At 57.4% G+C, this 20,881-nt stretch overlaps 1 protein-coding gene across 5 annotated transcripts in view; it reads right to left on the bottom strand.

Moving 5' to 3' along the window:
• SHANK2 (SH3 and multiple ankyrin repeat domains 2) overlaps positions 1-20,881 on the bottom strand; it is a 512,111-nt gene that overhangs the window by 259,637 nt on the left and 231,593 nt on the right. For all 5 annotated transcript variants that reach the window (XM_055314494.1, XM_055314499.1, XM_055314504.1 and 2 more), the window contains exons 12-13: positions 19,267-19,582; positions 6,905-7,074 (exon numbers count right to left, since the gene is read on the bottom strand). In XM_055314494.1, coding sequence (XP_055170469.1) covers positions 6,905-7,074; positions 19,267-19,582 — 486 coding nt within the window. The remainder of the gene's footprint in view (positions 1-6,904; positions 7,075-19,266; positions 19,583-20,881) is intronic.

Here is a 20,881-nt window from a genome sequence, read left to right as displayed (position 1 = left end):
GAAATGTGAAGACAGGCAGTTTCAAGCACGGCTGGCAGTATTTCCTCCAAAAATTGCTGTTGCCCCTTACACTCCAAGCAGCCCAGGTGGCAAGGATGCACCTCAGTTTCCCCAAAAGAATTCGGATCTGAGAGGGTCATCTCAGATGGAGCACTGCCTTGCAGCAAAAGGAGGCTGGGTACCTGCCCGTATGCTGGACAGGCCAAAGCCATACGTCTGGGTCACACCTCCTCTATGGGACATGCAGGAAAGCTTCCGGTTCCCTCATGTGTCAGAGCTCGGTACTATTCACAGAGCTTCCATGTGTGAGGCAGAGGCACGCAGCTCCGTGTGGAGCTCTGTCCCTGCTCATGGCTTCTCTCCAGGCGGCCCACCAGGGAGTCAGAGAAGACACACTACAGTTTCGTGTGTAATGGGTACCAGGTGACACTTCTGAGCAAGTTCTTGTTATTCTAAGACCAGAGGAGGAGAGGAAAGGCTGAGAGGCCCTGCATGCTGGGGCAGTTTCAGCTCTGTGAGGAGAGGGGGACACAGGAGGACATGCCCCGGATGCCAGGAAGAGGCCAGGGAGGGCCCGAGGGAGGGCCTCTGTGCCTCGTGAGTGAGCGCTAGCTGGTGGTCCTCTTGGCACAGGTGGGAGGAGCAGGGATGCACAGGAGGGGGTGCAGGGAGGACTCTGGGTCCCATCTGGGACATATTAGGCTGTCAGCAGGATAGGCCCCCTCTGCCCTTAAGGAGCTGTGAGCAAGTCCTGCAGCCATGTATGCCGGGGCCACTGGCTGCACATCTGGGCTTGCATGCTTGGGTTTTTGTCTGCCCCTCTGCTCAGGGCACACCTGTGACCAGGTGAGAAAGGGTGTTCCTTGGGCAAGAAGAGGGAGCTAGGTTGGGCTTACCCATAAATTGCTGATTAAAGGCCCTGAGAAGTAGACATTCTGCACGGAGGATCTCGCCCTCTACAAGCCCACACACTCGCTGAGGCCACAGCTGAGGCAAAGCGGTCGGAGAAGGTACCTGTCCAGCTGTCCACTAACTGGCCGCTATGCCAGGCCTCTCCCCTCGAGAGACACACGGCCCTGCCTTGTACGTGGGAACCCAGTAGCTGCTGGTGGCTGGATGAGCTGTGCAGTCACCAGGCTTGGGCTGGACGGTCACTGCAGAAGGCCCTACCCCCTGTGCCAAGCTCTGCCCCACCCCATCTGGGTCACTGAGGAAGGACCCTACCTGAGCGCCCAGTGAGAGTCAGGGCCCACCCAGGGAGCTGGTGGTTATTGGCAGGACCCTAGGGCCTTCCTGCCTGCAGCCAGGACTCCACTCCCCTGGAAGAGGTGAGCTCGGTTTCCCCAGAAATCCTGCTAGATTTCCTGCCCCTACCAGCCAGGCACCCAGGCCTCCTGCTTCTGCTGTGCACCCTGTGAGGTCCAGGGGAGACAATTCCCTTAGCTCGCCGCCAGCTGCTTGTCTCCAAGAGCCACCGGCTAGGCAGCCAGGATGCCAGGGGCTGCACAGCACGGCCGGGAGGAAGGGGACGCTGGCCAGTGTAATGGGCTGGACAGCAACTGCCAGTGGCCTGCATGGCCCACCCAGCAGTCTTCAGGACAGAAGCCCTTTGCAGCCATCCTTTGAGGTGCAAGTTGGAGAGCTGGCCTCCATCATTTCTGCTCTCAGTGGGAGACAGGCCCAGCTCCCTGCAGTCCCGGCCCTCCTGCAGTGAGGGGTGGCTTTCAGGCTGGGGCGACACCTGTGGACAATGGTGGGAGGGGATCTGTCCCTCTCTGCATATGTCCACAGGCCGACCCCTCCTTGGCCTGGGTCCACACTCCTGCCTTGAGCACTTGCCCCTGCCCCTGAGCTGTGGGGCTCCTCCCCTTCCCAGTCTCCCCTCATCCAGGCCGCAGACGTGGGGTCTCCTATGGTTCTGCCTTTCACTGGCCACCCCCGTGGCCCCCAAATCCCCTGACCTATAGCCCCCTGCTCTTCTTGCACTTGTTTCCCATCCACATCCAAGGAGACACAGGCTGGGAAGGAGAAGGTGGCCCAGGGCTTGGCTCGCAGTGTCCTTCTCTCCAAGAGTGGTCGATCTGTCTGCCTGAGTTGACCCCCACCAGAAACCTGCCCCTGCAGACTTGCTGGAGGGGCCTGATGGGACCTCTGGGAGCCTTCCACCCCTACCCCCACCCCAGAATACCCTCCTTGGGCCTCCAACGAGCTCAGAAAGGGACTCTGTGCAGGTGCAAATCACAGGCTGCTGGCCACCCTGGGCCTCTGGTTTCTGCTCCCCACCACAGGGACCTCAGTCCCAGCCACCTGGCCCCGTGGGCTCAGCTCATCACCCTATAGCTCAGGACCAGCCATGGCAGCCAGTCCATGGTCAGTCCCATGGGGCCCGTGTTGGGCTTCTCTTCACTGGGCCAGGTGTGGCTGGAAGGAAGGGGGTGCATGTGGCATCTGTAGCCCAGATCACAGACCCTGATTGTGATACGGTCACATGGGAGGCAGGAATGCTGGTGCCTTGATGGAAACCCAGCCAGAGACCCCTACCTTTCAACTGTCTTGCAGTAGAGAGACCCATGCACTCACTCCCATGCAGGCAGACGCGCACACACGCGCACACACGCACTCACACCAGCACACCCCAGCAGTCTGGCTGCTTCTCTGAGTATTGACACTGAGATGACCCTTTCCACCTTCTGGATTCTTCCTTGAGCAAGTCTGATCTGCGGACCCCCCAAAGCTCCTCCACCGGCAGCTCCCACAGTACACGTCGGCAGAAGCGGGGAGCATTAAGCATCGAATGACCCCACACTTGGAAGTTTTGAGTGCAGGCAGTGAGGGGCTGCGTGACTTGGCCCTCGCTCATCTGTCCCTTTCTCACAGCACCAGTGTAGGGGACAATGTTGGTACACCTACTCGGGATGCCGTTCCCAGGAGAGGCACATCCCTCAGTTGCTGTGGAAAAGGCTGCCAGTGCCTCATTGCTCACACCTCTCTGCTGAACCTCCTTCCAGAATTGGAAGCCATCTAGCTGGGGAGGTTATGCCTCACCTCCCAGGGACCCAAGGACATGTGGCACCCTTGCTTCACACCTAGGTCTGTGCACCTGCTCATTTACCTGCCTCTGGTGCTGCTTTGGGAACACCCAATACTCCATGAGAGGGAGCTGGGGGGAATGAGTGATCTCCTCCTTCCAGAACAGAGCCCAGCAGGCTGGCTGACCACCAAGTGTCCAGGCTGGAACACGTTGGGGAGACAGTAAATCTGCATCTTGTCTCTCCAGCACATGTCAAGACCACAAATGTGGGCACAGCTGAATAAAGCTGGCAGCAAGCGGAATACAGAGGGAGCAGTTGGGACAAAGCAGGGAGAGGTGGGACCAGTGTGGGCTCGGGGTCCAGACCAACTAGATCTGTAGCTCCAAGCCCCCCATAATCAGCTGTGGGAGACTGGGAGTTCTTCACCACAGGTATTGCATCTGCAAGACAGGTGCTCGGGCCGAATTATGGCCCAAATTCCTGTGTTGGAGCCCTGACCCTGAGCACCTCCGAATAGGGTTCTACTTGGAGATCAGGTCTTTGAAGAGGTGATTAAGGTAACATGAGGTCACCAAGGAGGTCCTGATCCAGTGTGACTGGGGTCCCTACAGGAAGAGGGCATCAGGACACAGACACACATGGAGAGACGACCCTGTGAGGACCCAGGGAGAGCACAGCTGTCCACACACACGCAGAGAGGCTCCAGGAGGACACGCCTGCCCACACCTGGACCTTGGGCGTTGGCCTCCAGGACTGGCGGACGGTGAATCCTGTCATTCAAGCTGCTCAGACTAAGAGACTTGTGACACCTGAGCAAACTGATGCCTTTGGCCCACAGTTTCTACGAAGGTCACACATAAAACCATATATGACACACCCAGGAGTCTGCACAGTAAACAGTAGGGGCTCACTGATGGTTTCCACTCCTCTGTTACTGTCACTGACATGGAGCTCCCATATATGAAGTGACCGGCCAGTGTCACTAGGCAGGCTCCTCAGGCACCTGCCAGGCTGGCCTGAAGCCCCTCGTGGGCCTGGGGGTACAGGGCACAGTGGGCCTCCAAGGAATCAAAGTCCAGGGCTGTGGGCCGAGACTTAGCCCATTTCAGAGTTGGGCCATGCGGGGAGCCCCAGGTGGTATGTTGGGGGCCACAGGGTGGGCCTCTGACTTCACATAAGCCATTGGCCTCCCTGGGCTTGGGCTGACCGGGCGTCACCACCCAGTGGTACTCATTCGAGAGCTCCTGGATGCAGCAGGTCTGGGGGGGCCTGCCCTTCCCAGCTTTCTCAGAATAGTGGCTGTTCCTAGAGGTGGGTCTCCTGGGGGGCTGGGGGAAGGTGGCCTGGCCCCTCAGCTCTGCCAGGAGCCAGGTGTCCCCGGGGCACCTCCAGCACGCCCTCCACAGCCGTGGCACAGGGGATGCGCCAGGAAGACGCATGGCCGCAGTGGCAGCACAAGCACAGACAGCAGCCCGGGGGCCCCAGGCACTCAGCAACACATTTCTGTCGCCGGCTGCCTGGGGCCCTGTGTGAGGGCCAGGGCGGAGCCGCCAGCCAACCCGTCTGCAGAGGCAGCGTCCTTGTCGCGGGGACACCTGGAAACCGCTCACACGCAGGGGAGAAAGCCTACCCTGTGATGCATTCTGGGGCTAAAATTAAAGTTGCAGGTCATACGAATGTCTACATTTATAACTTGAATGTTTATGATTTGAAAGTTGACAAGAAATATCACAGTAAAATAGGGACAGCACGGGGGCTTCTGCTTATAGGTGTGATGGGCATGGCCCCGCCGGACACCAGGGAAGGCAGCTGTGAACCCCGAGTGCAGTGGGAAACGGGCCGGATGTGCGGAGGGGTGGACAGGCTTGATGGGATGCCTGCTGGCCTGCAAGAGGGGAGGTGGGGCGGAGAACTCCTGTCCATGGCCTGGAACCTGCACTTGGTCCACAAAGCAGGGCTGCTGGTGGAGGGAGGGGCCTGCAGGGAAGACCATCAGTCTGAGCGGTTTGAAGGACAAAGTCGGGAACACATGTACCCTGGAGGGTGTCCCCACAGGGGGAAGGAGGCCGAGAGGGGCCAGCAGACAGCCTTACCACGTCCCTCACAGACCGTGTGCCTCTAGAGCAGACACGGAGCAGCTCAGCTGGGCTCCAGATCTCAGCTGGCCCGGAACTGTCACCCAGGCAACCCACCAAAATAGAAGAAAACTAACCGAGGCCAGGATGGCCACAACTTAACCTGCCCAATGTCCAGGATGCAATAGAGGATCACCAGACACATGAAGACCCAGGAGGATGGAGCCCATTCTCACAAGAGGGGAGAAAAATGAACAAGCCCAGCCCAAGGTGACCCTGACAGTGGGCTAGCAGACGGGGGCCTCGGTGTGCTGACCCCACATGCCAGAGACCTAGCCCCGCACAGGCTCTCAGGGAGCAAGAAACCACAACAGACAAGTGGGAAGTCTAACCAAAAAAAGAAATGATTAAAAAGAAAAAAAAAAACATGGAAACTCTTAAGAGTTTAAACACATGACTTCTCGGATCCCTGGGTGGCTCAGTGGTTGAGTGCCTGCCTTCAGCTCAGGGCGTGATCCTGGAGTCCCGGGATCGAGTCCCACATTGGGCTCCCTGCGTGGAGCCTGCTTCTTCCTTTGCCTGTGTTTCTGCCTCTCTGTGTCTCTCATGAATAAATAAATAAAATCTTTTTAAAAATAAACAAACACATGACTTCTGAAATTAAAACATTTGCAAAATGGACTTAATAAGTGAAGGGAACATTGTGCAGGAAAGAGTATTGGAAATAGATCGATAGAGGTGATCTAAGGTGAAGACAAACACCAGAAAGAACAGGAACTGAGCCCCTGGGACTGGCGCACGCTACCAGATGGCCAAGTATGCGTGCGGCTGGACGACCAAGAGGAGCCGCGAGAGAACAGGGCTCCACCTGTCATCAGAAACTTGCAAAGCCCAGCAGGGTAGCACGGGGCACAGGGAAGAGCGCTGGGTTATACACCAGCCCAGGCCCGGTGGTGACAAGGTGGGGCAGGCAGCATGTGGCCCTGGCCTGCCGACCTCCAAGGGGCATACCATTCATCGCCTGCCACGCATTTTCTGGAAACCTGTCCTCCGGGGACAGAGCCCTTGCATGGCCGGTCACGCGTGCTGCGCCCTTTCTTGCCCTAGCTGGCGGGTTCAGATGCCCCCATGCCACCTGCAGCCCACGCCTGGGGCTCTCCTGTGTCCTCGCAGGGCCTCAACACTACAGGGCCAGGCTACACCACTGCACACCTCCTGTACATGCCCTACCTACACCCATCTTCCCTAACGGCCTCGCATCCCTGAACTCCCTGCTCAGAAACCACCGGTGGCTCCCCAGGACCCTGGGAACAAAGTCTAGCTCCATGGCCTGGTGCGCACGGAGCCCTTCAAAGCTTTTCAAGCACATTTCCCAGGATTCTGCTTTGGGAACCCTTCCATCTGACCCGGTGGACCTCCGTCCCAGGAACGCTGCAGGCTCCAGGCTGTGCTGGACGGTCCACCCAGACACCCCTCCCGACGCCCAACAAGACAGGCCCAGATCCGACCTGTGCGAGGTGCCCTCCCCGTGTCACTTCTTCCAGGGCCCTCCATGCCTTCCTGGGGATAAAGAAGCTCTGCCTCTCTCCCCCGCACTTTCTGCGACGGACTCGCATTCCAGATGGGTGTGCTCCTTCCCTAGCAGACACGGCGATGGCTGCCGAGCCCAGTCTGCTCCCAGTTCTGCCCGCCTGGGCCCGGGGTGTCCCGCGGGGGCCCTGGGAAGCAGTGCCTCAGACGCCAACACCCCAACAGGGCTGGTCAACCGGGGCCCTGGCCCCAGAAGTGGACACTGACCTTTGACCCTGTCACCACGGTGAAGGGGGATCTCGCCGTCGACCTGAGGGTGGTATGGCTTGACGACGACGAAGAGCCTCCCTGGCACCGCGCTGTACAACTTCCGCTTGGGCTCCGGGTACTCGAAGGCCGACAGCGCATCCCTGCTGGCGCCAGGTGGGAAAGCCGGCCTGAAAGGGAGGGGCAGACAGAGGGAGAGGGTCACAGCCTGAGACGGGCACGTCACACCCCGGCCCGCAGCCCACCCCACCCCACCACGCTGGGCTGCGAGCAGACCCCGTGGGAGCCCCTGATTCCAGACGGGGTAAGACATGAAGATGCGCGGGGACAGCGTCCAGGGATAAGAGACTCAGGGAGCTCCAGCACCTCACTTCTGGGAGCCCTCCCGGGAGAACAGATAGAGCAGAGTCTCCAACACGTTCGCACACCCTGTCCACAGCAGCACTGCTCCCAACAGCCGAGACGGACATGACCCAAGGATCCGGCCGAGGACAAATGGATAAACACAGTGTGGTCCATCCCCACAGTGGACTACGATCCAGCCTTAAAGAGAAGGACATTCTGACACCTGCCACAACATGGATGAATCCTTAGGACATCAACTCAGTGAAAGAAGCCAGTCAGCCAAGGGAGGTGTTCCTGGTGTGATTCCACTGATGGCAGAGACCTGGAGCCACATTCCTAAGTAGGACAGTGTATGGTGGTCACAGGGCTGGGGGAGGGACAGGATCAGTGTCTCCTGGGGACAGAGAGTGGACGGTGGTCACAGGGGGAGGGACAGGGTCCATGTCTCAGGAGGATGGAGGATGGATGGTGGGATGGCTGCACAACAGTGTGAATGTGCTTTAGTAACACAGAACTGTGTGCTCAAACACAGTCAAATTTATAATTGTATGTTATGTGTACTTTAGCACAACTCTTAGAAAAATAAAAATCAGTGGGCGCCTGGGTGGCTCAGTGGGTCAAGCGTCTGACTCTTGGTTTCGGCTCAGGTGGTGATCTCAGGGTCCTGGCATGGAGCCCCGCGTTGGGCTCTGTGCTGAGCAAGGAGCCTGCCTAGGACTCTCTCCCCTCTGCCTCTCTTCCCCATGCACCTGCAGACCTGTGTGTATTCTCTCTCTAATAAATCTATTAATCTTTAAAAAAGACCCCAGTGATGCAGAAATTGGGGCATACCCTGGGTCTCTGGCATTTTACTGGCTCCGCTGTGCCTCCCAGCTCCTCTGGGTGAGAAAATTGCACCATCGTGAAGAGGTATGGTGATCACAGGAGTGGCTGTCCCAGCCGCCCTGGCCTTGCTAACTTCTCACCAGAAGTGGGTCCGCCTTCTTGTTTTACGTTATTTCACAAAGAGCAAATGTCCCCAGGCCAAGGTCCAAGACACACCCCAGCCGGCCCTACAAGGGCTATGCGTGCGCCAGGGCACATTCACAAAGGGGTCACGCGGTTTCCATGAGGACGTCCCTGCACCATTGTGACAGGTGACCAGAGCCCGCCATGTCTGGGCAGGGGAAAGAGAGCACGCCCACCCTCATCCTAACTAGGGACAGTCCCAGGTGTCACACTGGCTTTTCTTCCTGTATTGGGAGCTGCAGAGAAAGTACGTGGATGGCTCTGGGCATGGATTTCAATCTGTGGAATGACACCTGGGTCTCAGGAGGGGCTTGCTCGAGTTGGAAACTCATGACTATGGAGGGTAGGGTCCCCAGGGAAGGCTCTCCTCTCGACCACAGATACGGTGGCCCGGAGTCTGCGGATGGGTCCTTGAGGTTTCTGTGAGGAAGAAGTTTTCACCTGTGGGCAGGGGCTGCTTCGGAACAGGCCTGTAGGGAGGATTTCGGAAGCTGACACAACCACTCGCTCGTGGGAGTTGATGTGAACGCTCCGTGTTCCCTTTGTCCCATGCTCTACCCATATCTGTACCCTCGGTAAATGATACCTGCTGTTGCCTGGGCTTGGACAAGCTCACAGAGTGTGACGGTGCCATGTTGTGTACCTCCCACTTTCCAGTTCGCCGTCACGATTGTGGGAGTTAGCCAGGAGGGCCCGTGTCTACACATGTGGAGCTGGAGGCCATGACACGCGCCATGTCTACCCTGACCTCTATGAGCATGATGTGGGCAAACACTGACCTGACCCCAGGGGCCAGAGCCCACCCTAATGCACATAGGACACTGGGTGGGCAGGACACTGGGCTGGTCACATGAGATTTTCTGGGTACCCACTTGGGCTCCAAAAGAGAAAGGTCATCTTCTGTCCTCATGCTCTGCTCTTTCCTCCCCCCCCCCCGAGACTTCTACAACCACGTTCAAGCCACAGATGGAGGTCACAGGTGGCTTTGCTTAGTGTCCCTACATTATCACCTTGCCCAGAAGCTACAAATTGATGTGCACAGACAAGAAAATCCACCTTGGGCCTCGTCCCAAAGAGCCAGATGTTCCCTGGGATGGATGTCATGCATCTTCAGGCAAGCCAGGATGACATCTGGAGCAGGTGACATCTGCAAGAGGCATGCTGTGTGACCGCTGTGGTCTAAGGTAACATCCTGGCAAGCCAGTGGACTCACAGAGAGGAAGGGCAGTCTGGGTCACCTGCCTGTCATGGGAAAGAAGGCAGGGAAAGCAGAAGAGCCCGCCAGGTTCCCGCCTGAGAGGACACTGCCAGCCTCCTGTGGCACCTGCCTAGGCTCAGGGATGATTCATTCATTCAATCTACCCCTCATTTCAGCCAAACTCAGGGCTGGTTTGGCCCAGGATTGAGAGCTAAGAGGAGAGTAGTGGGTTGGGCATGGGGGGGTGGGGGCTCCTCTTTGACTTCTAGGCAGGGGAAGTGGGTCTTGAGGACCAAGGGGACCCAATTTCTCTGCAATAGGCAAACTGGCCCTGGGGCCACTCCACCTGGACCCAAACAAAGTAAAAGAGGCTTGGGGTAGGCAGCAAGGAGCGGGCGTGGAAAAGATACTACACACCAGGGTCCTCAGTGGTGGAATAGTCCTTGATGCACGGGCCGTGTCTACAGTGTGTGATGGCGGGGTAGGACCCCAAGCTGGGGCTGCAGGAGGATATGAGGGGATAGAGGTGAAGAGCTCCCTGCAGGTACTCCTCCCTGGCTTTCTCCCCCTGTTCTGGATTCTTCCCAGAAAGCAGGTCCCCACCCGCTGCCCCTTTCTCTCCTGAATTGGTTCTGGTTTGGGCAGCATTGGAATGCTTGGGACCTGATGCAGAGCCACCACGCCTTCTGCAGGGTCTTGGAGAATCCAGGTGGGGAGTCTCTTCCCCGGGGACCCCACCTCCCATCAGGCGCACTGGGGAGGGTTCAGACCACTCTGGGCTACACGCTCCCATTTCCCATCTGTGGTTCACATAGGGAGATGCTCATCTGGCCTTGGCTTTCCTGAATGCCAGCTCCCAGCACCTGCTCTTTGGTGTGAGCCAGGGTGAGGGCGTGAGAGGGAGCTCCAGTGGGGTCCCTGACGGGCCCTCCTCCCCTACTTAGAGAGGTCTCCGGGCTGTCCTCCCACAGCGCCCTGTCCTGGGGACTGGGGGACAGGACTGCCACCTGTGCTATGTCTCCCTGTGCTGTGGGAGGGCCATGGTCCTGAGGACCACCTCTGAAAAGGTTTCCCTGAGGAAGCACCACTGGGTCCTTGCCAGGAACACATCCTGGCCCCACAGTGGGGTTAGCATCGAGGCCAGACTCCTGGCCTGTGAGACCCTGCATGACAGGCTCCACCCAGTGCCCCACTTCATCTCCTGCTCTCCCCAAGCTGCTCTCTGAATTTCAGCTCTACCCATGTCCCTTCATCCAAACTGGACTCTGGCCAGTTCGTTGTGGCCACGGCTGCCTGTTGATCATGATTCTCCTCCAGATTAGATCATTCATGTAATGATCTATTACACGTGCTTATTTTATTATCTGATTCTAAGATAAGGACAGGGACCACATCCGGCTTGTTCCCTGCCAGGAAACCCGTGCCCAGCACACAGTAGGCCCTCAGCTGACTGCACCTGTGTTGCCACTCACAGACCATTTTGCTTTGGGTCTCCACCTACTGGGTCCCCATGGGGTGTGGCCCATGCCTTGCACCCAGCTGTAGGCATCCACGACTGGCACCCCTGCCCCCGAGCTCTGGAGCTGAGTTGACAATGTAGAAACGGTGCCTGGGTGCAGACATTCCCGGAACGGGCATCTGCCCAGGCTCCTCCTTAAACACGAGTTGCCATCTCAAAAGCCTGCTTTCCATCCAATAAGACCATTGATGAGAATGTTGGTTGAAATCCTCAGATGTTTGGATGTCAGTTCAGGGGCAGGTTGGGCTGGGAGTGTTTTCTTAGTCAGAAGGCACGAGTGTACCACCTCCAGCTCTGGAGCCTGTTTTCAACGTGGTACGCGGTGCAGGAAAACAGAAATTTCCATCTTAGCACGCTTTTGAGGCATCAGAGTCCTTGCAGATTTCATGTTAGGATATTCTTAAAGCATTAGTCCTTCACAACCCATTTTGAAAGGCCAGTTGGAGGAGGAAAACCATTAGTAGGTTTGGTACCTATTTATTTTTGGGTGGAAACAAAGGCCGCCAGCAGAGCTGCTGTTAAACGTGACATTCCCACAGCAGGGCTGGAACGTTAAAAGGGTGAGTGGCAGGATTGATTAACCTGGGCCTGATTCGAATGCCTGGCGGTATTTACCACCTTAGCCTTGCGGTGCTTGTGGACTTAGCACATCAGCGCCCTCCCCTCTGTGCTGTGGACCTCGGGGGCCGGCACTTCCTTCCCATGTGCAGCCAGCAGGTTGAGGGACCGTGATGTGTCATCACTCTGGGACTTGGGGAGAGAGTGTCACCTGAGCCACACTTTGGGATCCTGGGGAAAAGAGAGTTTATAGTAGGATTTGTAGACCCTTTTTCTTCATTGGCTTTCACTCCCCATCCCCGACTTGAATACAAGCTCCTCAAAGGCTGTGTTGTTTGAGGCTTTATCCCAAGTACCTAACGGTGCTTGACACAAACCAGGTGCTCATTCACCATCTGTTGGATGCATGAAGGAAAAGTTGGATGGGTAAGTGGGTGGCTGGGTGGATTGGGGGATGGAGTGAAGCATGGGTGGGTGAAGAAGGGGTGGATGGATGGATGGTTATATAGAACGGATGAATGGATAGAAGGGATGGAAAAGGAGAGGAGGAAGGACGTGCTGTTGATATTTCAACTGGGTTGAAAAGTTGGATTAGAGCACAGCTTCTTCTACCCAAAGTTATAATGACAGGAAGGAGAGGAATGAGCTATGAAAAGAGAGAACAGTTAAAGCACCTGGCGAAGCACCTCCCCCCTCACATGTGTGCATACACTGGCACACACCACATACCACATATGCTTGTTCCTTGTCACGGAACAGAGTTATACACTCATGACCTTGTCTATATGCTGAGAACCTTGTATGTCCTCCTAAAACTGTAATATATGATTTCATGTCCATTTTCTATTTTTAGCTTAACTTTGTATTGGGGGTGATGGTATCTATCCATCTACTGCTCCATTCACCCATCCATCCATTCATTAACGCACCCACCCACCTATACATCTATCCACCTAACCATCCACCCATCCACCTATCCACCCATCCACTCAATCACCAACTCTTATCCATTCATTCTTCTATCCATTTAACCATCCTACATTTATCCACCTATCCACCCACATCCAGATACTCATTCATCCATCCATCCATCCATCCATCCATCCATCCTTACCCACCTGCTTACCCACATCTATTTATCCATCTTTCCATTTATCCATCCATCTGTTCATCTATCCATCTATTAATTTTACCCCTTATCCAAACTTCATATTCACTTATTCACCCAAATTTCACAAGGACCCCACCAGATGCCCAGCTAATCACTTACTACAGATGTTAGACAAGTGAATTAACCTCTTGCAGCCTATTTCTTCGTCTTTTAAGAGGGGACGATCCACAGTGACTGGAGAATGAGTCAATAGGAACTACTCTTCGCAGGTGTTAAGTGAACATTAGCACCATTGCCAGTCCTTGCTTTTACTGGAACGGGTAACAGGCTGCCTGTGTGAGCCAGCTGTTTCCAGCTGGCACCAGAGTGTGTGTCACTGGGCAGAGAAGTCAAAGTGAACACAGCTCCAATCTGGAGAGCTGTGTTTCTTGAGACATTTTGCAGATGGTCAGTTCCCTAACCCATCAATCCATGCCTGGAAAGGCTTTGCCAAAGAACAGGAGAAAATTAGCTCCTGTAGACCACAGCGCATGCATGTTTCTAAGCACCAGCCGTGATGTGCAATCCCCCACAACAGCTAAAGCATCTTCTCATTCCATGTTAATTTGAGCCTCCCCAAAGCCCCATTTTATAGATGAGAAAATGGAGGTTCCACAAAGAGTGATCCAGACAGAGATACAGAGCTGATCTCATATCCCAGCTCCTTGACTCTAGCGCAGGGCTCCCTGTGGGCTCCCTGCTCCATGCAGTGACGAGCCCTGAGAGGGAAGGTGTCTTATCCTCACAATGTCCTGTTTTATGCACTGTGTCCCATAGCACCAGGAGCCAGCACCCCACCATGGCTCAGGGTTGGGAGTGCCAACCCCTCTCGGGAAAGGAAGCACAGGGGGCCATGCTGGGGCGCCTCCATCCTGCCAGCACAGTGAGGATGGTCTGAAGTTCCCTACCCCAAACTGTCAACATTTCCCTTGTGTTCCATCCAAGAACAGCCAGATGGAATTCCAACCACGTTGTTTTGGTATGAGAGCTAAATCACTGAATTCTCAATATCAGAAAATTGGTGGCTGGTTGTGGGGTGACGTGGATGAGTGAACTGAGCCATTTCCTAGCTATTCTGGGTAGGCAGGAACCTGCCAGACCTGGGGACCTACTAAAATTGGGCTGTCCCCAGGTTCCTGGCTCACTCGGGATGGGTGGGAGGACAGTGTTGCCAGCTTGGTGCTCTGGTGAGGAGGGTAGCACGCCCAACCCAAGAGCTCCCAAGATCTTGTGATTTGCAGACTGTTGTCTCTTCAGTGTTAAAGCTCAGACCCTACCTCACCCCCAGTACTGTCAGCATCGTCCCTCTCTCTGCCCTGGAGCCAGGAAGATGGGCATGAAGCCACAGCGCCCACCGCTCTGTGCACTGTGGCCCCAGCATGGACTCTGGGCTCTGCCCTGCTTCTGTTGCTCCAGAAATAGCACCCCACACCTCCCCGCCCCCATGGGGTCCTGAGAAGAGATCTGGGAATGGATGGTCATCAGGATGTCCCCTCCCACTGGCCGCAGTGACACTAGCTGGGGCACCAGCATGAGCCAGGACGTTTGTGGACTGGACAAGTGAGAGGCACCAAGCACCAGCTTCGTGCAGTTGCTCCAACACTCCCCATGGAGACCAAGGCCACTGGAGTTGGGTTTCTGCCCATTTGCAAGCCTAAGACCACCCCTGGCTCCAAGAAGAAGAAGGTGGGGATGGGGAAAACACCAGGAACTCCTGAGTGATGGGTAACAGCTCTGTGTCTCCTGGCTCATACTTCCCACTGTCCGTTCCAGTCACACGGGACCCCTTGCCCCCACCCTGATGTCCAGCCAGCCCACCTCCTTCCCTACTTCGGAATCTTTGCTTCTCTATGGAACCCCCCACATGCCCTACGGAGGTCTTGGGGCTCTGTTGGGGGTGCCTGTGGCTCCGTGTCCTCAACTACACCAACCCTGGGAGCTCCCACCCCTCCTATCCTCACTTCTGGGTGGGGACATAGCATTCACTTCCGCATGGTGAGCACCCAGCACACAGGAGACTGGTAATACAAGACCTTGTGCAACCAATGAGAGAGCAGAGTCTGAATGTCCCCAAACGTGGAAGGAGAGAGAGCGCCAGGTGAGGGGTGACCCGTGAAGTGCCAGGAGATTGATTCGTCAGCAGCCAAGATGCATCTGCTCCCCCAGGGTGGGTCCCCCTGGCCTGGCCCTACCTCCCCACCAGGTGACAAACATAAACCCAGGAGTCCCACTTCTCCTTGATCCCTACTCCTGACATCCTGGTGACCTGCCATTAGCTCCCCAGGTCAGGCAGCAGCAGGTCAGCCAGAGAACCATCCCGACTCTGAGCCTGGGCCTGGGCCTGGCAGTGCCCCCCTGACCCTGACTGTACCCCTGCCCTGCCCCCACTGTGAGCTGCAGCCCACCCTACTCCCTCTGGGTCATCACAGGCACAGGAAGGGATCAGCCATTGCACTGAGTTCTCACTGCGGAAACCAGTCCCTGCTCCTCTAGGGGAGCAAAGCTTTGGTTGGCATGTCCCCAGGAAGCAGGGAGAAGGCTTGCACAGGCGGGCAGAGACTCAAGCCAGAGTGCCCCACGGTGCCCCTTCACACCCACAACCTGAAAAGATGGGAGCTCTGTCCCCGGGAAGGGGTGTGCAGAGCCAGGTGGATTCCCACCACCCCAGAACCTCCCAGGACCCCCCCGGAAGGGGATGCGGTCTCTGATTTCTGAAGTCTGTGGCTCCATTTCAAAGGTTTCATTCTGTGAGCAAACCTGCTCCGGGATTTGAGGCCCTTGTCCCGGGCTGGCATTCCTCACCAGGGACTATTCAAGGGGCAGATTGGTCATACTGATGTCACCTTCCACCAGAGGGGCCACGGCACAGGCTTAAAGCTGGCCCACTGCCCCAACACCTGGAACCCCCTCAGATGTCTGAATCCCCCACGCGGGGGGCTGCTGGCCAATCTACCATCTTATCTACCAAACCCCCAGCACCTGCATCGCCTCAGCTTCCCGTGGCCAGGTTCAGGGAAATGAAGGTAACCTTCGTACAAGACGTTGCCGAGCCCCCGCCAGGTTCTGCCCAAGAGGTCAGGCTCAGGGGGACGCCGTCAGCCCGCCACGGGTTACGTGAATCTCTCCTGCACCCAAAAGCACGGGTCTTCCCCATCGAGCTGAGCTAAATCCACCCAAAAGATGCACCCTTGATAAGAGGATGGCTAGAATGCTTTCTCGTGCTGGGGCCAGGGCAGCCTGCTGGGTCACTGGAGGGGTCCTGGCAAGACTCAGGCTTCTCCTCTCTGCATTCAGCTGCTGGGCAGCAGGGCAGCGGGGCAGCGGTCCTGGGGTCCTTTGGGACCTGGACCAGCTACGCCAGTGGGCCACAAGGGGGTGCCATCGTAGGCAGGTGCTGCAGGTACCTGGGCTCTGACCTCTGCGGACCTTTCACCTCTTTGCCTGGCACTCGGGTCAGCTGGCAATGGCAAACCAGCTTCATGGAGGAGGCTGACCATGCCCACAGCACAGAGCCCAGCCAGGGAGGGAGCCAGGCAGGGACTTGGGCGGCTGGGGAGACCCTGGTGCCCCCCAACCCCAGTCATCAAGTTGGCCACACTCATGTGCCCATCCTGTTCCTGGCTGGGGTTTCTGGGGCCTCAGCTCAGCACTTAGGTGAACAGGCTTTGCCTGATTGTGGTGCTAAGTGCCCAGCACTCCCCGCCAGGAGCGACAGGGAGAAGAGGGGTTGGGGTGATGTGTTGAGCCAGAGGACAAATCCTCCTTGTGTCAGGATGCCGAGTCTCCCTCTACTGCACCAACATGGCTCTGCTTCTCTTGCCTTCTTAGCTGGAGCTGTTGCCTGGACAGTGACACCTGATGCCCCACCATGGCCAAAGGGTCCTTCTCAGTGGTCCTGACAACCAAGGGCCGCTACTGGGAAGCCCACTGTGAGCCAGGCACAGCCTTAGAACCTGAGGTTGACGGTTATTGAATTCAACTCAATCCTCCTCCCGAACTATCAGCTCCATTCCACGTAGGAGAAAACCTGGCGCAGAATGGTCAGGTGTCTTATGTAGCCACACCGCAGGTAGGAGTGGAGCTGAATACAACCTGGAGGTTTGGCATGGGGTCTACCTGGGTGCAGGGCTGTTGGGACAGCTATCTGCAGAGATAGCATCTGTAGGTGGAGGGGTGTGTGGGGGCAGGGCTGGGGCCTCCTAACCCTACCCTGAGTTCTGAGAGACCAAGGGAGGGCTCTCAGGGCACCCTGGGCCATACAGAGGATGGCAGCCACTGTCATCCTTGCAAGGACCCCACACATAGTGCCCAGCCAGGGTCCGTCTGCCTTGGGAAGGGGTTAAGCTCTGAGCTACAAAGACAAAGACAGCGTGGAAAGGTTTAGCTGCCTCCTTGACCCCATAGCAAGGCCCAGAGGCTATGCTGTGGGTCCTGTATCTGGTCTCTCCCACCCTCTGGGCTGGCTCTTATGGTCAGTTCTACGGCTAGGTGTAGTTCGAAAGGCCAGACCGTGGTCTCCCGGCCAAGAGGCATAGAGCCAGTGGTGACCATTCCCTCTCATCCCAGGAGTTGCCTGGAGTACCCGGTAGGTCCCTGTTAGGACTCTACTTTCACAGAGTGGCTACTGTCACCAGCAAGGGAGCTGGATCCTGAGCAGATAGACCAGGAACAGGCATGCTTGTCGGGGTGCGGTAGGGGAGGAAGGCTGGATGAGGCAGAGAAGGCATGGCTTCTATCAGGGGCACCGCTCGGCAAGGCGGGGTGGTGGCCAGGGCAGGACCTAACAGCCCCACAGCTGAGGGCAATCCTGTGGTCCTGGGAAAACCTGGATGGTTGGTCACTCTGCCCACAACTCCAGGTGGCAAAGGCAACAGGCCTGGCCAAGCACCTGGTTTGGGATTGGACTCGGATCTGAGCTTCATCTAAGGGCCAGCATGGATTGAGCACTTACTGTGTGCAAGACACAAACACAAATTCATTCACTGAGTGTTAAAAACAATCCCAGGGAGCCGGTCTTTTCATGATCCCCACTGTGTAGACGAGGCATAAAGTGTTAAGTAAACTGGCCCAGGGCGGAGTCCAGAATATGCACCGTGAAGTCCCGGTAGCAAGCGTTCAGGACAGGCCACGGTGATGACCTCACACACCCGCACAGGACACTGGGGACAGCCAGGCAGGGCCCTGGCAAGGCGCCCCAGTGGCATGTCTCCCTTCACAAGCACTATTTTGTTTGCCGTGTCGAGGTCCCTGGCCACACTGCCTCCAGTATCTTATTAGATTTCACATTGGAGGAAGGGGACACACTCTTCTCAAAATTATAGTCATAATTCTAGTGAACGGTGCAAAGTGGAATTTGCCGCCTCGGGGGAAGCCTTTAATTTAGTTTTAAACTGTTCTTAGCACCTGGGACTTCTCCCTTGAGGCGACTCAGAGTGAGAATGTAGACCAGAGCCAGAAACTGGATCTCACTACTTGCAGCACGAGACTGGTGGGCAGTGGCTGGGGCCGAGGTGCTGATGTGGGCTCAGGGCGAGCTGGCCTGCAGAGCCTCAGCCCCGAGACCCCCGGCCAGGGGCCAGGAGACCGGGTTCCCATAGGCATGTTCTCCCGATCCAGAAACCTGGTCCATGGCTGCTTATGCACACAGTGCTCCCCCCACCCCTAGGCTCCCTGCCTGCACCCCATTCCGAATGCACGGGACCTGCAGGACAGGGCCCCCAGGTAGCATGGCTCCTGCCTCCCCAGCCTTGCAGACTGTAGCCAGGGCCACATGGCAGGCTTGGCGCACCCAAGCGCCTTGGTGGAATGGAGAATGTGGTGACATGCTGGACCAAAGGGGACACCAGTACCTCACCAGAGCCCTGTGCCGGCCAGGAAAGCAGGCCATCCTGGGCCACACTGGGCATGGACAGAGCTCAAGAGGACAAACAGCTGAGAACCCCACAGCACAGGTGCAGGACCAGGAGGGAAGGTACCAGCAAGCAAGAGCCTGGGCCCAGGACCAGAGGACCAGGGCCTGGGCCCAGGTGGGAGGAGCATGGTGTGGCCAGCAGGGCCAGATGCGTGGCTGCTTTGATTGCTCAAGTCACCCCAAGGCCAGCGCCCTGGGCCCCCCTCCCCGAAGTCCCATCCTCATGAGAACAATTCTGAAGGGGCATGTAGAATGGGCCAGGTGGAACATGTGACAAGCAGGGAGGGCCCAGAGCCCCACGTGTGAGCACAAATTCCAGATCAGGTGTTTCTGCATTAAGCGAGCAGGCTGCTGGCCTTGGCTCCCTCTCTGTGCACATTTCACTTTTAGAAGCCGGAATCCAATGCACATGGAAAGAAAACGCAGCCCCCGACGCCCGCCCCAGCCCCAAGCCACCTCAGGAGGCTCAGCCCCGCCTCCTACACCTGCCCCGGGCAGTCATCATGGTCACATGTTCGTGCAGGTGACCCAACATCCAGGCTGGAATGGAACAGGTGTTCTGGCCGACCCCAGGGCGTGCCCTGTGCCCCACACACCAGGAGCCATGGTGCAGGGAGGGCTTCCTGTCGGGGCCCCCCGGGGTCCTCACCTCCCCACCCCCGCCACTCCTTACCCGACGTGCCAGGGCTGCTGGGGCCTCTTGCCATCCTCGCCAGCACCGCCCAGCCTGTTGAGCGACGGGGACCGGCTGCGGGGCCCGGGGGTGTAGCTCCCGAGGGTCCTGGCGGCCCCGTCGGGCTTGCCCGGCACCTGCTGCAGCAGCTGGGGTGACAGACTACGGTGGGAGGTGGCGGAGCAGACGGCCCAGTCGGGCGCGCTGGCGTTGAGGTTGTTGTCACTGTTGGAGCGCAGCAGGACCCGGGGGGCGGCCAGCGTGTTGGGGGGCCGCCGCCGGCGGTTGGAGTACGCCGGAGCCTCTCGGAAGGGCACTGGGTCAGAGAGAACAGGAGAGGTGGGTGAGTGCACGCATGGCACGGTTGGTGCGGGGTGGAGGGGTGCGCGGAGCCCCCGCCGGCCCCAACGTGTGCAGAGCCCCCGCTGCGTGTGCAGAGCCTGCCCCGACACAGAAGCAGAGACGAGGTGGACACCGAGAATGTCTCCATTTCATGGAGGCTCAAGCTCACACTTGAGATGGAAGGGGCCCGGGGTCCGACTTCCATCCGGGCCAGCACCTGCTCTCTCAGCACCGAGACACATGTGGGGGCCTCGGGACACAGTCAGGACACAGAATTCCTCCTCACCATGACCTGAATGTGGCCCCTGGTGGGGGCTGATCTGGGTCCCCCTGAATTCATGTGTCAGAGCCTAACCCTTGATGCCTGAAATCGTATCTGGAGCTGGGGCTTTACAGAGGTGGCTAAGGTAACACGAGGTCACCGGGGTAGCCCTGATCCAGTGTGACCATGGTCCTTATGAAAAGAGAGGTCAGGACACAGACACACACGGAGGGACAACCCCATGAAGACCCAGGTAAAGCACGGCCATCCACACACAAGCAGAGAGGCCTCAGGAGGACCCTGCCTGCATGCGCCTGGACCTCGGGTATCATCCAGGACCTAGGGACAATGAGTCTCTGCCGTGTGAGCCCCCATCTCTGGGGCCTTGCTGCGGCTGCCCCAGGACACGCACACGGCCCTCCGAGTACAGTTTAGAGATGGTCTGCTTCAGGACAAAGTATGCTTCTTTCCCCACCCATCAAACCAGGGCCCAGCTGCATGAAACAGAAAGTGGTGAGCACGCTTCATCTGTCATCCTACAAAGTTCTAGACCACAGGCAAGGCCCTTACTCTGCCAAGTTCTGTGTGCCCAGGGACTCAGAATGAGGACACTGCCCACAGGGACCGTGAGGGCAGGCATCCACACAGCACCCACTCTGGGTTGCTCCAAGGGCTGGAGCCAGAAATAGAAAGTGTCCTTTCTAAGAAGACCTATGTAAAGAAGAGTAGCCTTCCAGGCTGTCGGAGAAGACACTGCTGCCCCTAGAAGCAAGGGACGCGGGTTTCCTTCGAGCGCCTGACACCCAGGCAGCTTCCCGTTCACCATGGGATCTGCATGCTTTGGAATGAGGCTGAGCGACCTCTCAGGTCCAAACTGCCTGAGGCCAGGGCTGCCACCGCACAGACCAGCGCTGTGGGGCAGCAGGAAGCAGGCTGGGTGGGCTGGGCTGGAGTGAGAGTCTTAGTGCCTCGAAGGAGAAGAACGTCACAGTTAGTCCAAGACAGAGCCCT

Source organism: Nyctereutes procyonoides, unplaced genomic scaffold, assembly GCF_905146905.1.
Source record: "Nyctereutes procyonoides isolate TBG_1078 unplaced genomic scaffold, NYPRO_anot_genome, whole genome shotgun sequence".
Taxonomy (NCBI): domain Eukaryota; kingdom Metazoa; phylum Chordata; class Mammalia; order Carnivora; family Canidae; genus Nyctereutes; species Nyctereutes procyonoides.
This window is presented reverse-complemented; position numbering and strand designations above follow the sequence as displayed.